This window comes from Leopardus geoffroyi, chromosome B3, assembly GCF_018350155.1.
Source record: "Leopardus geoffroyi isolate Oge1 chromosome B3, O.geoffroyi_Oge1_pat1.0, whole genome shotgun sequence".
NCBI classification, from domain to species: domain Eukaryota; kingdom Metazoa; phylum Chordata; class Mammalia; order Carnivora; family Felidae; genus Leopardus; species Leopardus geoffroyi.
In genome coordinates this window covers 74,638,805-74,654,594 of record NC_059337.1, presented here as the reverse complement: position 1 = coordinate 74,654,594, position 15,790 = coordinate 74,638,805, and the positions used below count along the sequence as shown (strand labels likewise).

General features: G+C 50.2%; 3 protein-coding genes and 1 long non-coding RNA gene across 13 annotated transcripts; 2 read left to right on the top strand and 2 right to left on the bottom strand.

Moving 5' to 3' along the window:
* The first annotated feature begins 19 nt into the window (after nucleotides 1–19).
* On the top strand, nucleotides 20–2,126 carry LOC123583451 (magnesium-dependent phosphatase 1). The gene is made up of 6 exons (XM_045450528.1): nucleotides 20–781; nucleotides 895–955; nucleotides 1,025–1,135; nucleotides 1,476–1,583; nucleotides 1,674–1,759; nucleotides 1,924–2,126. Exons 1-6 carry the CDS (start codon nucleotides 745–747, stop codon nucleotides 2,013–2,015), a joined length of 495 nt encoding a protein of 164 aa, XP_045306484.1. The 5' UTR covers nucleotides 20–744; the 3' UTR covers nucleotides 2,016–2,126.
* CHMP4A (charged multivesicular body protein 4A) lies at nucleotides 2,107–7,138 on the top strand. 8 transcript variants are annotated; one of them, XM_045450523.1, is made up of 7 exons: nucleotides 2,228–2,344; nucleotides 2,546–2,684; nucleotides 4,321–4,470; nucleotides 4,559–4,736; nucleotides 5,939–6,047; nucleotides 6,218–6,353; nucleotides 6,550–6,823. In XM_045450523.1, exons 2-7 carry the CDS (start codon nucleotides 2,573–2,575, stop codon nucleotides 6,681–6,683), a joined length of 819 nt encoding a protein of 272 aa, XP_045306479.1. In that variant the 5' UTR covers nucleotides 2,228–2,344; nucleotides 2,546–2,572; the 3' UTR covers nucleotides 6,684–6,823. The 8 variants fall into 8 exon arrangements, with proteins under 8 accessions (XP_045306477.1, XP_045306476.1, XP_045306479.1 ...); XM_045450526.1 differs by lacking the exon at nucleotides 2,546–2,684 and adding an exon at nucleotides 2,911–2,998 and having other exon boundaries at nucleotides 2,246–2,344; XM_045450525.1 differs by lacking the exon at nucleotides 2,228–2,344 and adding an exon at nucleotides 2,911–2,998 and having other exon boundaries at nucleotides 2,568–2,684.
* A 1,104-nt stretch (nucleotides 7,139–8,242) lies between these two features.
* TSSK4 (testis specific serine kinase 4) lies at nucleotides 8,243–10,537 on the bottom strand. Of its 3 annotated transcripts, none has more exons than XM_045450517.1 (4): nucleotides 10,298–10,537; nucleotides 9,729–9,943; nucleotides 8,950–9,343; nucleotides 8,243–8,524 (listed from the first exon to the last, which is right to left on the bottom strand). In XM_045450517.1, exons 1-4 carry the CDS (start codon nucleotides 10,520–10,522, stop codon nucleotides 8,342–8,344), a joined length of 1,017 nt encoding a protein of 338 aa, XP_045306473.1. In that variant the 5' UTR covers nucleotides 10,523–10,537; the 3' UTR covers nucleotides 8,243–8,341. The 3 variants fall into 3 exon arrangements, with proteins under 3 accessions (XP_045306473.1, XP_045306474.1, XP_045306475.1); XM_045450518.1 differs by having other exon boundaries at nucleotides 8,950–9,313; XM_045450519.1 differs by having other exon boundaries at nucleotides 8,950–9,313; nucleotides 9,729–9,971; nucleotides 10,298–10,407.
* Nucleotides 10,538–11,009: 472 nt separating this feature from the next.
* On the bottom strand, nucleotides 11,010–15,579 carry LOC123583453. The gene is made up of 2 exons (XR_006704879.1): nucleotides 15,015–15,579; nucleotides 11,010–11,289 (listed from the first exon to the last, which is right to left on the bottom strand). It is a non-coding gene; the product is annotated as an uncharacterized LOC123583453 (long non-coding RNA).
* Between the last annotated feature and the right edge of the window lie 211 nt (nucleotides 15,580–15,790).

Genomic DNA, 15,790 nt, shown 5'->3' with positions numbered 1-15,790 from the left:
GACTGTTGGAAAGTCCGCTCTAAGTGGTGTGGAGCCAGTTCTTATCAGCTCAGGAGATCTAATTATTGTCATCTCTTCCCAACCCCATAATTGGTTTCCTGCTTGTAGCTTGAAATTGGCCATGATAGGAATATTTACAGAAGCCAAACAATACAAATCAGCCCCTCCCCCCAAACTGGTTGTTACACATTTACCAGTGTACTACTGATGTAGGTAGTAGAAACCAGAAGAGTGAATTCTATCCCATTGTAGCCCTACTGGCCATTTGGGCCCGGTTCAAGAAAGGCCTCAAGGGCTTCACAGACCCTACGATGTTTATGGCTGGAATGCGGGGGAGGGCTCTGGGTTCTGGAGAGAGGCGGATTCGGAGAAAGGTTGAGTGAAGAGTGAGTGACAAAGCTACGGATAACTTAGGTCTCAGCTGGTAAGATAAAATGAGAGAGGTGTCGGATGAAAGGGCTCCCTTCCCTGGCGTCTCTAGCCGATTCCCGCCACGCTGGGTGGAGAAGAAAGGGAAGAAGGTGTCTCGGAGAGATGGACCACTGCGGTCCCGTGGGTGGTGGCGTGGGCACTTAGCTACAGTCCTTCCCCCGCTCCGCCGTCAGGAGGCGCTCTTGCGCGGCCTCCAGACCCACGGCCGCAGCTCCGCACGGCGACGCTCTAGTCGCTGTTTCTCTAAGGCAGGAGGGGCGGTTTGCAGCCGCAAGGCCTCGCCTCGCATCGCGCAGCCTGCCAGCGCCGGTCATGACGCGGCTCCCAAAGCTGGCGGTTTTCGATCTGGGTGAGGAACCGGCCCGGGGAGATTTGCGGCGTGCTCTCCTTTTCCAAAGCCCCGCTGCAGTTCTCGGGGCCCTGCGCGCTCCGAGCCTGAGCCCTCCCTCCGTCCTCCCGCAGATTACACGCTCTGGCCGTTCTGGGTGGATACGCACGTAGACCCCCCGTTCCACAAGGGCAGGTGAGGCGGCGCCGGGGAGACCGGGTCCGGGCGGGGCCGGCCTCCGCTGAGCGCGCTCTCGCCCTCCAGCGACGGGGCCGTCCGGGATAGGCGGGGCCAGACCGTCCGACTGTATCCAGAGGTGCGTGACGTCCTGGAAAGGTTGCAGGGCCTTGAGGTACCCGTCGCGGCCGCTTCACGGTAAGGAGAGCGACTGAAAAAAAGCTGTCGGTCTCATGCTGAGAGACGCATGCATGAGGAGGCGTCTCGTGTAACCCCTTGGCTACAAAAACTTTGGCGGTGCAGATTTGCACGTATTTGCATATTTTTCTAATTGTACCCTTTCCTGTGCCTTTTATTTATTAAACCTTGACTGGCTTAGCGCCGCCTGTGTCAGACGGGAAGCCTGGGGAATCGAATAAGGACCGAGGGTGCCTACTTATCCTGGAAAAACAGCAAGTTGATTTCCCCTTGGTTAAACATAACTTGGCTTGCAGCCCCTGGCCCTGCTGATCCCATCTATTATTACACCTTTTTGCAGAACAGGGGAGATTGAAGGGGCCAACCAGCTACTGGAGCTCTTTGACCTTGACAGATACTTTGTTCATCGGGAAATCTACCCAGGCAGCAAGGTCACCCACTTTGAGAGGTATGCAGAGATAAGGTAGAAGCTGGGAGGCCAGAGAGGCTGCAGGAGCTAAGAAGCCAGTGTGGTCACCCCCTGCCCCGCCTTGCACAGGTTGCAGCAGAAGACTGGAGTTGTCTTCTCCCAGATGATCTTCTTTGATGACGAGAAGCGGAATATCCTAGACGTCAGCAAACTGGGTACAGAGTGGTGAGATTAGCCTTTTGGGGAATGAGGAGAAAGTTCCTAGGAGCAGTTAGATAGATAGGTCCAGGATGGGTAGCTTGCATGCAATTTTTGGGTGCACCCAAAAAAGGTGAGAGTAACAACAGGCCTGATGAAATGTGGCTTCTTTTCTTTCTAGGAGTTACCTGCATTCATGTCCAGAATGGAATGAATCTTCAAACCCTAAGTCAGGGACTGGAGACATTTGCAAAGGCCCAAGCTGGGCCCTGAGGTCCAGTCCTGTGGATGAGCCTCATTTGAAGCATAAAACTGAAAGGAAATCATGAAGGCATTTTCAGGTGTATTTGTAAATTATTAAAGTATGTTTGTGTGTGACAGAAATCTTCTGGCTGGTTTTTGTTTTTCTAGCTTTGTAGCCGGTATTGGCTTTTCCGAGGTGCCAAGACCAGAGCGAGTGGAATTAGACTTCATCCGCCTCTGCCAAAGAAACTTGTGGCACACCCGACTGTGGCCCCCTTGTGCTCACACCATCCGCGCCCCAATTCCTGAACTCTGTCAAGGGCCGGGAGAACTCTTCCACTGGCCCCAAGAAGTGGGATGTAAGACCCTGCACATTGCCTTTCAGGAAAACAAATACTGTGCTTTTTTGGGGGGTGGGGGTGGGCGGCCTTTTTAAAGAATCAAAAACGGAGCGGCCGCTTTAAGAGGAGCGAATGGGTTGGGGGCTGGTGGCTCGGGTCACGTGGCAGAAGTGGCCTCGTTGGCTCATGTTGATGATGTCGCCGCGGTGCCCCATGGAGGGATTGGCCCAGGCCGGTCTCTGAGCGATGAGACCGCACCCTCCCGGGAGCCAGGCGGAAGTTGCAAGAAGCCGCGGAGAGGAGGCAGGAGAGGCAAGGGTGGTGGAGATGAGTGGTCTCGGCAGACTCTTCGGGCGGGGTGAGCCCGGGTGAGCCCGGTGGGCTGGTGGTGCTGGCCAAGGGGGCGTGGGGAAGGCCATGGCCCCCGGCTGTCGCGAAAACCCGGTCCAGGGCCCAGGCCTCCTCACGTGCCAGGAGGCCCCGCCTTGTCAGGCTGTCTGGCTCTGGCTGTCTTCCTTCCCCCGCCCCAGGGAGAAGAGCTCTGGGTCGGGCCGGAACGTGAATGGAGGGTCCCCACTGTTTAGGCTGGGGAGTTGAGTTTCCGACTGTCATCATCTAGTCCTTTCCAAAACACTGGTGCTTCCTCTATGCTGGCCAAGGGGGGAATCCGAGGTGATGAAAAAAGATTGTCTACTTAAAACTCCCATCTGGTGGGGGAGACCAGCAAAAACTGGTAATAGTGTAGTGTGGGAACTCCATGATGGAGATGTTCCTAAAAACTAGGGGGAGCACAGAAGAGGCGTGAGGCGTTGTGATCCAGAGGGCTAAGGTATGCCAGGTGGAGAATTGAGGTACTCCAGGGGGGAGGTAACTGTGTGCAAAACAGGCAGGAACGAGTATGGTAGTAATACTTAGGGGAAAGAGGAGTTCTGGCTGGTGGGTGTGTGTGTGCGTGTGCGTGGGTGTGCGCGCGCGCGCACATGCCCACGCCAGCTGAAGAAGGGGAAAGTAGAAGTGTGGATGGAGAGGTGAACAAGGGCCAGGTCAAGAAGGGCCTTGTATGTCTCATTAAAGTTTTAGATTTTATCTTGCAGGCAATGGAGAGTGTGAAAGGATTTTAAGCAGGCAAGGGCCTGCCTTATTAATTTTAATTACTGTCAGAAGTGCAGAAGATGAAGGGGAAAATGGAGATCAGATTTTTTTTTTTTTTTTTCTCTACCCCCTGCACTTCGTTCAGTTTGAGGGTGTGGAGTTAGGACCTTGGGCATCTCCTAGGACAGCAAGTGGAACAGCGATTATAAAAAGTGACCAAACTCCAGTGGGGATGTGCTCATAGGAGGGCCATGCATATGTGGCAGCAGGGGTATATGGGAACTTTGTATCTTCCACTCAGATTTGCTGTGAACCTAAAACTTCTCGGGGGCGGGGGTTGGGGGGGAAGCCTGGGAATGACTTGAAAGGCAACTTGTTTTTTGTTTTTTGGGTTTTTTTAATTAATTGATTTATTTATTTTTTAACGTTTATTTATTTTTCAGACAGAGAGAGACAGAGCATCAATGGGGGAGGGTCAGAGAGAGGGAGACACAGAATCTGAGACAGGCTCCAGGCTCTGAGCTGTCAGCACAGAGCCTGACGCGGGACTTGAACTCACGGACCACGAGATCATGACCTGAGCCGAAGTCGGCCGCTTAACCGACTGAGCCACCTAGGCGCCCCGAAAGGCAATTTGAAATAGCAAAGAATACTGGATTTGGAAGTCATACTGCCACATTTCAATTCCTGCTCAATTCTCTCTAGCTGTGATTTTAAACAAATGATTATTTAACACATATATGCCTGTTTTTCACATTTGTAAAGTGAAGATAGTATATTCATTATAGAGAGTCATTTTGGGATTAAGAGTAAGACAGGTGCCTAGCACACACTCTGCGCTCAGTGATTGGTGGCTAATCTATTTCCTCCACACAATATGGGCCTGCTTGATTGCACTCCAGGGAAGAAGGAGAAGGGGCCAACCCCTGAAGAGGCAATACAGAAACTGAAGGAGACAGAGAAGATATTGATCAAGAAACAAGAGTTTCTGGAGCAGAAGATTCAACAGGAGCTACAAATGGCCAAGAAGCATGGGACCAAGAATAAGAGAGGTAATGGGGGAGAGGTGCCAACTGGGCGGGCCCAGGTGGGAAGCATAAGGGATTCTCGCTCTGATGCTCAGGGTGTGGGCTGGGTCAGCTGCCCTACAGGCTTTGCGGAGGAAGAAAAGATTCGAACAGCAGCTGGCACAAACCGATGGGACATTATCTACCCTGGAGTTTCAGCGTGAGGCCATTGAGAATGCCACCACCAATGCAGAAGTGCTTCGGACCATGGAGCTTGCTGCCCAAGGCATGAAGAAGGCCTACCAGGACATGTGGGTACGGGGGGAGGGAAGCAGGGGGCCCAGGCACTGGGGAAAGTAGCTTGGTATTTTCTCTTGAATCTTAAAACCTCTCAGAATGTAAATTTATAGATGTTTGTGACAGCTAGACCTCTGTCAGTCTCCTTGCTTCTTGGAAGATCTCTTTGCTGGCTGAAGCATTCTAGGGAGGAAAGAGGATTTTCCTAATTAAAAACAATTTTTTTTTAATGTTTATTTTTGAGAGAAAGAAACAGTGTGAGTGAGAGAGGGGCAGAGAGAGAAGGAGACACAGAATCGGAAGCAGGCTCCAGGCTCCGAGCTGTCAGCACAGAGCCCGACGCAGGGCTCAAACTCAAAAGCAGTAAGATCATGACCTGAGCTGAAGTCAGACACTCAACTGACTGAGCCATCCAGGTGCTCCTTTTTTTTTTTTTTTTTTAAATTTTTTTTTAATGTTTATTTATTTTTGAGAGAAAGAAAGAGTGTGAGTTGGAGAAGGGCAGAGAGAGAAGGAGGGATTTTCCTAATTTTTCAACGTTTATTTATTTTTGGGACAGAGAGAGACAGAGCATGAATGGGGGAGGGGCAGAGAGAGAGGGAGACACAGAATCGGAAACAGGCTCCAGGCTCTGAGCCATCAGCCCAGAGCCCGACGCGGGGCTCGAACTCACGGACCGCGAGATCGTGACCTGGCTGAAGTCGGACGCTTAACCGACTGCGCCACCCAGGCGCCCCAGGATTTTCCTAATTTTTTTTTTTTTTTTAATTTTTTTTTCAACGTTTATTTATTTTTGGGACAGAGAGAGACAGAGCATGAACGGGGGAGGGGCAGAGAGAGAGGGAGACACAGAATCGGAAACAGGCTCCAGGCTCTGAGCCATCAGCCCAGAGCCTGACGCGGGGCTCGAACTCCCGGACCGCGAGATCATGACCTGGCTGAAGTCGGACGCTTAACCGACTGCGCCACCCAGGCGCCCCAGGATTTTCCTAATTTTTAAAGATCCTTCAGGAAGAGGAGTACAGCCTATTCTCCCCAAAGTGGCTTCTTGCCAATTCTCAGCCCAGACTTGCTTCCACATAATTTCCCAGGGATCTCTTCTGATAGCCATGGATTTATCAGTCTGAGGCCACAGACAGGAGGGTTTTCATCCATGCAAGATGGGAAAGTCAGGAGCGTTGTTGCCTGATTTCATAGCTGTATATCTTGTTCTCAGGGACATTGACAAGGTGGATGAACTGATGGCCGACATTACAGAACAACAGGAGGTGGCCCAGCAGATCTCAGATGCCATTTCTCGGCCTGTGGGCTTTGATGTGGATGAGGTGATTGGAGCAAGGGGTCAGGGAATATTGGAGAAAGCATGAGACTAGCCGGAAGGAATGCCCAAGAGAATCGTGGGGCAAATTTGGGAGGGGGGATTCAAAAATGGTATGTTTTTGGAAGTAGACATTTCCTTTCTTCATGTTTAACAGTCTTCTTGTTCCATGTCCAGGATGAACTGTTGGAGGAGCTAGAGAAGCTGGAGCAGGAGGAATTGGCCCAGGAGTTGTTACATGTAGGTGACAAGGAGGAAGAACCCCCCATCAAACTGCCCGGTGTACCTTCCACACATCTACCTGAAGAGCCAGGTACTCAGGGTTATGCTCTTGTCTCAAGGACTTGAGAGGGTGGGATAGATATGGGGAAAGATTATATCCTTCTTACATCCTGCCTCAAAGGAGCCAGGCAGAGAAGGCTGCTGCTACAGTTGCACAGGTTGTTGACTGCATAAGGGTACCTGGCTGAGGGGGAATGAAGACTAAGTCCAGCCTCTGCCTCACTCAGCAAGCTGTGTACCCTGGTGTGGGGCTGCAAGTGCTGGGAGAAAGAAGCACATCTTCCCAGTTTGTACAGAGCTGCTCTGGGAATTTGCAGCAGCCCAGCAAGCGGAAGGACCACTCCTTTACGTTCTTTGCTGAGGGAGAGATGTTTCAGCAGACTCTCAGTGTCACAGCAGGGGATTATTGATGTTGCCAAAGCCCTAATACTTCTTTCTTTCTCCGGGTATCCTTGTCCCCCAAGCTCCCAAAGCGGATGAAGATGAAGAAGCACTAAAGCAGTTGGCTGAGTGGGTGTCCTGATGTGTCTGGGCTTGTTTTCCTGGCGCTGACTTCATTGGTCTCTTTTCCTTAAGTGCCAAGTGCTAAGCAAAGAAACGTAGCCTTTTGGGGGGGGGTCCTGCTGAGGGTGATAGTGACCCTGCCTGAAAAAGGGTTGTTGCCCTCCCCTCCCTGGCTCAACTCTGAAAGAGAATGTTGGTGCAAGAGGAGCCCCTTGGCTTCCTTCTCTTTGATAACAGTTACAGTGCCCTTGTTCCCAATAAAATCAGGCAGATGGAACCCTAGTGTTTATACTGCCTCATCTACACCTGAAACTCTTCCCTGGTCTTTGGAGCTTTGTTTCAAGCGATGAGTCATAGTGGGAGTAAGAAGGGGCATTGGAACATAGAGAAAGTGGGCACTGACAATATCTTGACCTACTATGTTCCAGGCATGTACTGTTTCATCTTTCACATTGGTTTGTCCTAGAGTTGCCTGGTGCTGAGGTTAAGGTTAAACTGCCACCTATTATTTATCTTGGGACCATGTGGAGCTGTCTCTGAGTCTTCTCTCATTGCTTTCCCCCAGTCATGCCTCTGCCAAGACAGCCCCATGACTTACTACTCATTTTCCCTTTGCAAAGCCCATTTTCAAGGGCAGGGAGGGAGAATACAGGGATAAAGGAGCAAGGAGCTTTCCATTATTCAGAACTCATAGCTAACAGGCTTGGTTTGAACTGTCATTTCTGTTTCTAAGAGCAATAGTGTGCATGATTCACTCAGATCGTTTCAGTCGTGGTTAAGGTGGCATTTGAAGGAAGGAGAAGAAACCAAGGCATTTCACACATCCTGATACCCATTTCTAAGAGAGCAAATAATGCCATCCCTTTGGTTATAAACAGGGAGAGCCATGGCCAAACAGCAACCAGGGCCTCTGCCCCACTGCTTGAACATTTAGAATGCACAGAGGGGCGCCTGGGTGGCGCAGTCGGTTAAGCGTCCGACTTCAGCCGGGTCACGATCTCGCGGTCCGTGAGTTTGAGCCCCGCGTCGGGCTCTGGGCTGATGGCTCAGAGCCTGGAGCCTGTTTCCGATTCTGTGTCTCCCTCTCTCTCTGCCCCTCCCCCGTTCATGCTCTGTCTCTCTCTGTCCCAAAACTAAATAAACGTTGGAAAAAAAAAAAAAAAAAAAAAAAATTTTAGAATGCACAGAGATGTGTAATAATAAGCATTTACTTAGAATAATGAAACTTCCCGAAAGTGATGTTCATCTGAGCACCCTCTCCCCCTGAGCCACATGTGAGCTATATACTGAATTACAGTGTTGACTTTAATAGGTGTCAAGATGACCAGTTACAGACTGGTTAGAAATCCACCTCTTGGACTCAGTAGTGTTCCCTGCTAGTTCCCTTGAGGAAAGAGTGTCTTTGACTCCAGCTGATGAAACTAAATCAGGTATAGATTTATTTTTGGTAGAAAAGATCGTTAGCCCCAGACCCTCCTGCTTTGCTCCTCTCTCAACTCCCTCCCTTAACCACTTTTAGGTATTGATTTCCAAGGACTGGTGCCGATTAGTGGTGCTGGGGGGTTGGCACATGGCCTCAAGCAGCCTGATCTCATGGGTGGGTTGCTCAGGCTGGAACTTGAGCACCCAAGGATCCTTGATGATGTCCAGGATGGTGGCACGCTTGGTGGCTTGGCATAGCGTCTGGAAGACCAGGTTCTAGGGCAGGGGAGAGAGAGGTCTTGGCTGAGCTTGCCTCCCATTGTGCCACACAGGCAATGAGCAGTTGGACCTGAGAGAGAAGCAGGATAGCCCATCACACCACTCTGGTAAAAGGGGGTGTGGCCCTGATTTTATCCTGTTGAGCCTGGCATGTAACTCCCTGGAGCAGAAGGGAAGGAAGGGTTCCTTGGGGGGAAATCCTTGCCTTATCCTGCTGAAACCAGCTCATCACTCACATCTAAGGTGTGGAGCCCAGGAATGGCCCTTTAAGCTCCCTCCCCACCAACTACTCTGGGGCAGGGGCTACAGTGTGAGACAGTGATGGTGGGGAAGAGCCTCCCCCAGGGTGGGGAGGCCTACATTAGGTATTCCCTCCCTGTGGGTCATCCCTGAGGCCTCAGCCCTCCTGGGGGAGCCAGCACCTTGCACTCCTGGGAGATGGAGTAGTTAGGTGGAAAAGTGACCTCCTTTTGAGTCTCTTTCAGCAGCTTTAAGAGATTGGTGTCATCAAAGGGCAGCCGGGCCACCACTAGAGTGTAGAGGATGACGCCCATGCTCCAGGTGTCAGACAGGAAAGGGTTGTAGGGCAAGCCCAGCAAGATCTCCGGGCAGGCATAAGCAAAGCTGCCACAGTAGGTCCGGCTGAGGTGGGTAAAGCAGTTCATATGGCGGTAAGAAGAGCTACCACGCACAGTCTGGTTAGAAGGCACCATCTTGGCGAAGCCAAAGTCCGATATCTTCACATTCTCCCACTTGTCCAGCAACAGGTTCTCCAACTTTAAGTCCCTACCAGCAGCAGAAAGGCTGGGGGTCAGGCTGGGGAGAGGGCTTAGTATTAGACCAGGAGCTGAAGGGCCAGGGGTCAGAGGCTAGAGATGGAAAAGGCAAAGTGGGAGACAGGTGCCATTATGAGGTCACAAGGTTGAGAGGAAGGAACCATGGAGTTAATGAGCAGGGCCCAAAGGTGAGAGAGGATGGTACCTGGGGACCAGCGAGGGCTCATCATTGTAGTTCACAGAGTGCTGTGTTCACGGTGGGTACTACATAAATGTTCTTGACCAGACAATTAAAATAGAGGGGATGGATGGGCCTAGATAACTGAGGAAGGCCAAGGGAGGGAAAAAGAGGGCAGAAAATGGAAAATATGCATAAAACCCCCTTGAGAGCCCAAAGGCCCCAGCCTGGGTGGCAGCGCCCTCACCGGTGCACGATGCCCTTGCTGTGCAGGTAGGCGATGCCCAGGGTCATCTGGGAGAACCACTTGCCAGCATGGGGCTCAGAGCAAGCCCCATAGTGCTGGATCCATTCAAGGACGTCACCACCCTGAGCCAGCTCCAGAATGATGTATACTCGGGATGTGGTTTCGATGGCCTGATAGAAGTTGATGAGGTACTTGTGCCGCAGGACCTTCATTACCTGGCCCCGGAAGAGGGACCCATCAAACCTGGGAAGGGAGAACCCTGGCTGTGCTCCCAGCCCTCCTACTGTCCCGCTGCTAACTTACTTAGAACTTTGCAGCAGGATTAAACCCCAGAGGGCTGGTGGTTTGTGGGCAGACCCTATGCTTTGTACTTCTACTTTGTGAGGCGCTGGAGGTGAGTGGGTGGGTGGAAAGAGGTTGAATTTGTATCAAGTCATCTTCCTGCTGCATAGTAAGACATTCACCCGATTTGGGGTTGGGGGTGGGGTTCTGGCTCTACCCCCTCCAGACCATGCTCAGAAGTCTTAACGAGCTTGGTACCAGTTCCCTCTTCTAGCCCCCTTTCCAACCTGTATCTCACGGGGCAGGAACTTGTTAAGGTAGTCCTCAGAGGCCTTCTTCTTTGAGATGATCTTGACAGCCACCGTGATCTTCTGCTTTGTGTAGTAAGCCTCATAAACCATCCCATAGGAGCCATTGCCAATGACCTTGCCCACCTCGTAACCATACTCCTCCATGACAGAGCGGTAGGCTGAAGTGGGTGGTGCTACCTCCAGGGTGTCTCCCTTCCGCATGGTGTTGGGCTTTCTGAGAGCAGGGAGCTTTGCTACTTAAAAGCCTATTATCTGCTCAGAAAGCCATGAGGGCTAGGGTACCAAAGTAAAGTTAGTCTTTGAAAGCTTGCCTATATAGTCACACAAGCCTGGGATGCTGGGCTCAACTCTCACTAGAAACGTGGAGGGGGAAGAAGGGAGAAGCAGTTCTTTTTGTCTCCACTAGCTGTTGTTACTTCTTTCTCCTCCTGGTTACGGAACTCCTCAAGGTCCCATGTTCCACATACATCACAATTCACCTTCTTTCCACCACTGGCCATAAGACTTGAGAATGAAGTGCACTTTGGAACATATTCCTAGAGGCAACTTCTGCAATTTGGTGAGACTCCCCCCACCCTGCCTGCCCCCGCCGTAGATCTAATCCCTTCAACCATTCATGTTTATTGAGCACCCACTATGTACCAGGCTGAGTACTGGGATAAAATAATAAGACCAATAGAGACCCTATGCTCCTAGAGTTTTATTATCCAGCATGAGAAACACACGTGTGAGAATATTACAGAGCATTATAAGGTGTTGTAGAAACATATTCTAAGGAATCTTAACCTTAAAATGTTTTTCTGGCTTAAAACAACCACCTTTTTTTTTTTTTTTTTTTTTTTTGCAAGTTGAGCTGGGCTCAGTTGGGTGGTTCTTCCAGTGGTCTCATCTTTGCTGGGATCGTTTGTTCCTGCTGCATATGGTCTCACTATCCAGCAGACTAGCCAGAGTTCCTTCACACAGTAGCACTGAATTTCAAGAGAAAAAAAAAAAAAATCAGAAATTGTATGATCAACTGAAACCTAGGCTCCAAAACCACAAAGCATCACTTCCATAGCTTTACACCAGTAAAGACAGTTACAAGATTACAAGGATCACTCGGATTGAAAGGGTGGAATAGATTCCACCTGATTCCACCTCTGAACCTTGAAATGCATTCTTATCTTGCTTTCCATGACCTTAAATTCTGTAGTATTCCTCCTATCCCTCTGGCCACTCCTCACACTTCACTGGAGCCTTATCTTCTCTGTCTGTCCCTTAATCATACCGCGAAGTTTCTACCATAGGTCTTATGTCCTCATCCTTTAGGATCTCCCCCATTCCCAACACCTTATTTATTACATCCATTCTGACTGCTCCTAATCTTGTCTCTATCTCAGATGTCTCTGGAGTTCCAGATCCAGCATCCAACTGCTTGCTGGATTCACATGGACATGTTTGTATCTTCAATGTGCCATGTCCAAAAGTGAAGTCTGTATGTTCTTGCCCTAGATTTCCTCTTTCTGTAAGTTCTATACTAGTTGTTTTCAGTTCACACACCCAAATGTCACCTGGACCCTTCCCTCTACCTCGGCCCCTACATCCAATCTGTCACCAAATTCTGTCTCTTCTACCTCCTAAGTATTTTTTTTTTTTAATTTTTTTTTTTCAACGTTTATTTATTTTTGGGACAGAGAGAGACAGAGCATGAACGGGGGAGGGGCAGAGAGAGAGGGAGACACAGAATGGGAAACAGGCTCCAGGCTCTGAGCCATCAGCCCAGAGCCCGACGCGGGGCTCGAACTCACGGACCGCGAGATCGTGACCTGGCTGAAGTCGGACGCTTAACCGACTGCGCCACCCAGGCGCCCCCCTACCTCCTAAGTATTTTTAACAATATGTTTCAGGCTCCCGGAGCAGCTGTCACTGCCTTAGCTGAAGCCTCTTTCAGTTCTCAACTGATCGCTCTGGCAAGCTTTCTGCTCCCCTCCAGTCTTCACCCTCAACTCCAAGGTGTAAATCTGATTTTATGCCCACTTAAAACAATTCAGTGTCTCCCCATTTCCTCAGGATCAAGTCCAAATTTAAAAATTTATTTATTTATTTATTTATTTATATTTATATATTTATATATCTGACCCTGCTTACTTCTCCAATTTTATCTTTTAACCTACATGCAATGCTACAGTCAAACAGAATTACTTTTCCTTCATTGCTTTCTCTGTCTGGCAAACCCCTACTCTCCCTTCAGGACTTAGCTCATAAGCTGTTTTAAGGACACCTTTACCAACTGTTCAAGAGCAAATTGGATGTTCCTCCCTCCTGGGTGCTCCCAGAGCCCCAATACTTTCTCTGTCACAGTGCCTGTAACTGTGTTTTTTTTCTGCTTGCATCTCCCACTAGGCTGTCAGGGAGGTCAACTGGCAAGAAGAGGGAGATGAAGTCAGAGGTTTGAGAAGAATGGGTTGTGCAGAATAAGAGAGCTGATCTGGAAAATGAACAGGATCACTGAGCAGCACTGGGGGTCCAACTGAGGTTAAAAACACAATTTATAGACACATTTTAACACAGTGTTAAGATTCATCTTGGGTATAGGTGCTTGAATACTGACAGTTCTTGAATATGAACCCAAGATTAAGGTTTCACTTGGCAGCTGGAATGAAACAATAATGGAAGAGAGGCATCAAGAACACAGTCAAGAATGTGGCTGAAATGATGGAATGCCAAATCTAAGCTGCATGGGTAAGGAAGACAAGCTAGAAAAATGCAGGTTGCAGGGAATGACAGAGATTGTGGTCATTGAAGGGTTAACCTGGATTTAAGACTGGGGGACTGGGGTGGGGGGGAGGATGAGGGGGTGGGGTGGGTTTGGGGAGTGGCACTCAGGAAAGAACAAGGGAAGAATCACATTTCTATCTTCCAAAGCAAAACAACTCCCAACAACAGATTATGCCATAGACTACTGGTAAATTCCTATTTACTGACAGCCTGCTGATCCTGCTGGCAGGATGGTTCCAAAGTTTGTTGGAAGCCTAATCTACATCCTCAATCTACCAAGATGAGTTGTCCAGGGCACACCATGGTAAGGCGGGCCACACAGCCCCACCCTCTGGATAGTTGGCTGGCCCTTGGATGGGCAGCCTGTTGGCAGCTGTGTTATCATTGTGCAGGGGCATGTGCAGGGGGTAAACCAGTTCATTTGAAAAACATGTATTAAGCTGCCGACTGTATACGAAAGCACTGCTAAGGATATCAAGATGTATAACTTAGTCTTCCTGTGAGTAGTTAGCAATTAACAAGGAAGACAGACACATAAGAAGTAAAATAACAGTCCAGTGAGGTAAAGTGCTATAATCAAAGACTGGAAGATGTAAAAGCAGGCTTTATAGGGGAAGCATTTGCGCTGTTAGAAGTCTCCAGGCAGGTAAGTAGAGAATGGTAGACTGGGCAGTCTAGGCAAAAGGAGCTACATAAGCTTGTAGACTTGAGAGAACACGACATTCAAGATTCCAGTTTGAACACAGGACAGGGTTCCAAAAGGGTTATGTACCTGGAGAAGTAAAGATCCAGGTCTGACAGGTCTCATATGCCAAGCTTTTAAGAATTTATCCTATGTACTCATGGTCAAATTTTAGTCAAAATCAAAGCCTGTTAAAAAATAATGACCAGTCACTCCCTCCTCTAAGATTCTGATTTGGTGGGACCCAGGTCTCTATGTTTAAAAAAAAATTTTTTTTTTCAACGTTTATTTATTTTTGGGACAGAGAGAGACAGAGCATGAACGGGGGAGGGGCAGAGAGAGAGGGAGACACAGAATGGGAAACAAGCTCCAGGCTCTGAGCCATCAGCCCAGAGCCCGACGCGGGGCTCGAACTCACGCACCCCGAGATCGTGACCTGGCTGAAGTCGGACGCTTAACCGACTGCGCCACCCAGGCGCCCCAAGGTCTCTATGTTTTAAATAACCTTTTGGTTCAATCCGATGAGCACCGAGATTTCAGAACCACTGTTGCTGGAAATAGGACACATATTTTTAAAAAAATCTTTATAGCAGCAGTATGGAAAATGGATCCAAGTTGGGAGGTTACCAGGACACTAGCAAGGTGGCTATCATGGTAATTTAGGTGAGAGAGGGTGGGACCTGAACCAAGGCAGCTGCAATGAGGGCAAGTATTGGAAAATATTCAGGAAATAAGCAGGGGGGCTTGGTGGCACTGATCTGAAGAGGATGTCCCCTGGGGACAGGGGAGTGAGAGAGTCCCAGGTTTCCGGCTTCTCTAAATTACTTTTCTAATTACAAAATCCACTGATTATCTAAAAAACTCAATCCCCTACTTCCTGGAACCTCACCTCCTCCTACAGGGAGGTGAGGCACTACTTCTTTACCCAGGGAAAGGGAACCTTAAATCTGCATCCTTACATGTTGCCCCCAAGTGGCCAAACGGAAGTCACTGCCCCTGGGTCTGAGCTTCAAAACTCTCCCAATGGCAGATACCCTTAAAATAGCCAAGACAGGCAAGGGTAAACTTTTCCAGAGTAATCTGCAATATAAAATTGAGAAGCCCAAACGCATGTGCGCGCGCGTACACACACACACACACACACACACACACACACACACACACGTAAATAACAAGAACACCGAAAGAGTCGAACGTATGCCAAGATTCTTTGCCTGCAGGTTAACAATAACCCTGCCAGGCTGCCCAACTCACCCGATAAAAGGGCTGACACCCCGTCTCTTTGCGTGTCTCCGCACCAGACCTGCCTCAGGCTTGCCTGTCTTCGAACATGGGACTGTCATTATTTGGCCGGGAGGCTTCCAGCACAGCCTCGGGAAGACATTTTTACTTATGTATTTATTTTTTGGCGGGAGGCCACTCGTGACGGGTTGGAAGAGGAGCAGTGAGATGAGATGCAGATTCCAGGACACTTGCGCGTACTGTGCCCTCGATGTCCCAGCACAGCGACGCCCAAAGTCTCACCTCCGCCCGGGTTGGGGGCCATCAACCGCCTCTCTGAGCTCGCCCTCTGCATTCGGTGGCGAGACCCACCGGTTCAGCCGGCAAATGCTCCTGGGCGTCCACTAGGTGTAGGCCCAGCCACCAACCGGGCTCCGTTTCCTGGACAGTTACTGGGCGCGTGCGGCGGGCACGGCTCTCCGGCCTCTGCCGGCAGGTGCCCCCAAGTCTTCCCTGGGACGGGTGAGCGGCCCAGCAGCGACTCTTACCCCAAAGTGGCGTCCGCGTCCCCGCAGCCAGGCCTCAGCCTCAGTCCCTGCCCGAAAGACCATCGGCGGAGGAGCGCACGGGCCGCAGCATCGGGGGCGTGGTCCCCACTAGGCTCCAGAAAAGGAGCTTTCCGCCCGGCTGAGGTCCCCGCGGGTGAGGCGGAAGTGGTAAGACTGACGTGTCTCGGGCTGCTCTCCAGATCGCCGGGAGGGCCCACCGCCGGGGGACGGGCTAGCCGGGCCTTGCGGGCTCTCCAGAGC

Coding starts and splice junctions, on each gene's coding strand:
- LOC123583451 (XM_045450528.1), top strand. CDS start 745: ATGACGCGGCTCCCAAAGCTGGCGGTTTTCGATCTGG. Junction 782..894: donor GCTGGCGGTTTTCGATCTGG/GTGAGGAACCGG, acceptor GTCCTCCCGCAG/ATTACACGCTCTGGCCGTTC. Junction 956..1,024: donor CCCCCGTTCCACAAGGGCAG/GTGAGGCGGCGC, acceptor CTCGCCCTCCAG/CGACGGGGCCGTCCGGGATA.
- CHMP4A (XM_045450520.1), top strand. CDS start 2,107: ATGTTTGTGTGTGACAGAAATCTTCTGGCTGGTTTTTGTTTTTCTAGC. Junction 6,048..6,217: donor TGGGCTTTGATGTGGATGAG/GTGATTGGAGCA, acceptor TTCCATGTCCAG/GATGAACTGTTGGAGGAGCT. Junction 6,354..6,549: donor ACATCTACCTGAAGAGCCAG/GTACTCAGGGTT, acceptor TGCCTCACTCAG/CAAGCTGTGTACCCTGGTGT.
- TSSK4 (XM_045450517.1), bottom strand. CDS start 10,522: ATGCGGAAGGGAGACACCCTGGAGGTAGCACCACCCACTTCAGCCTAC. Junction 9,344..9,728: donor AGCAAGGGCATCGTGCACCG/GTGAGGGCGCTG, acceptor CCCTCTCCCCAG/CCTGACCCCCAGCCTTTCTG. Junction 8,525..8,949: donor CCATCTCCCAGGAGTGCAAG/GTGCTGGCTCCC, acceptor CCCCTGCCCTAG/AACCTGGTCTTCCAGACGCT.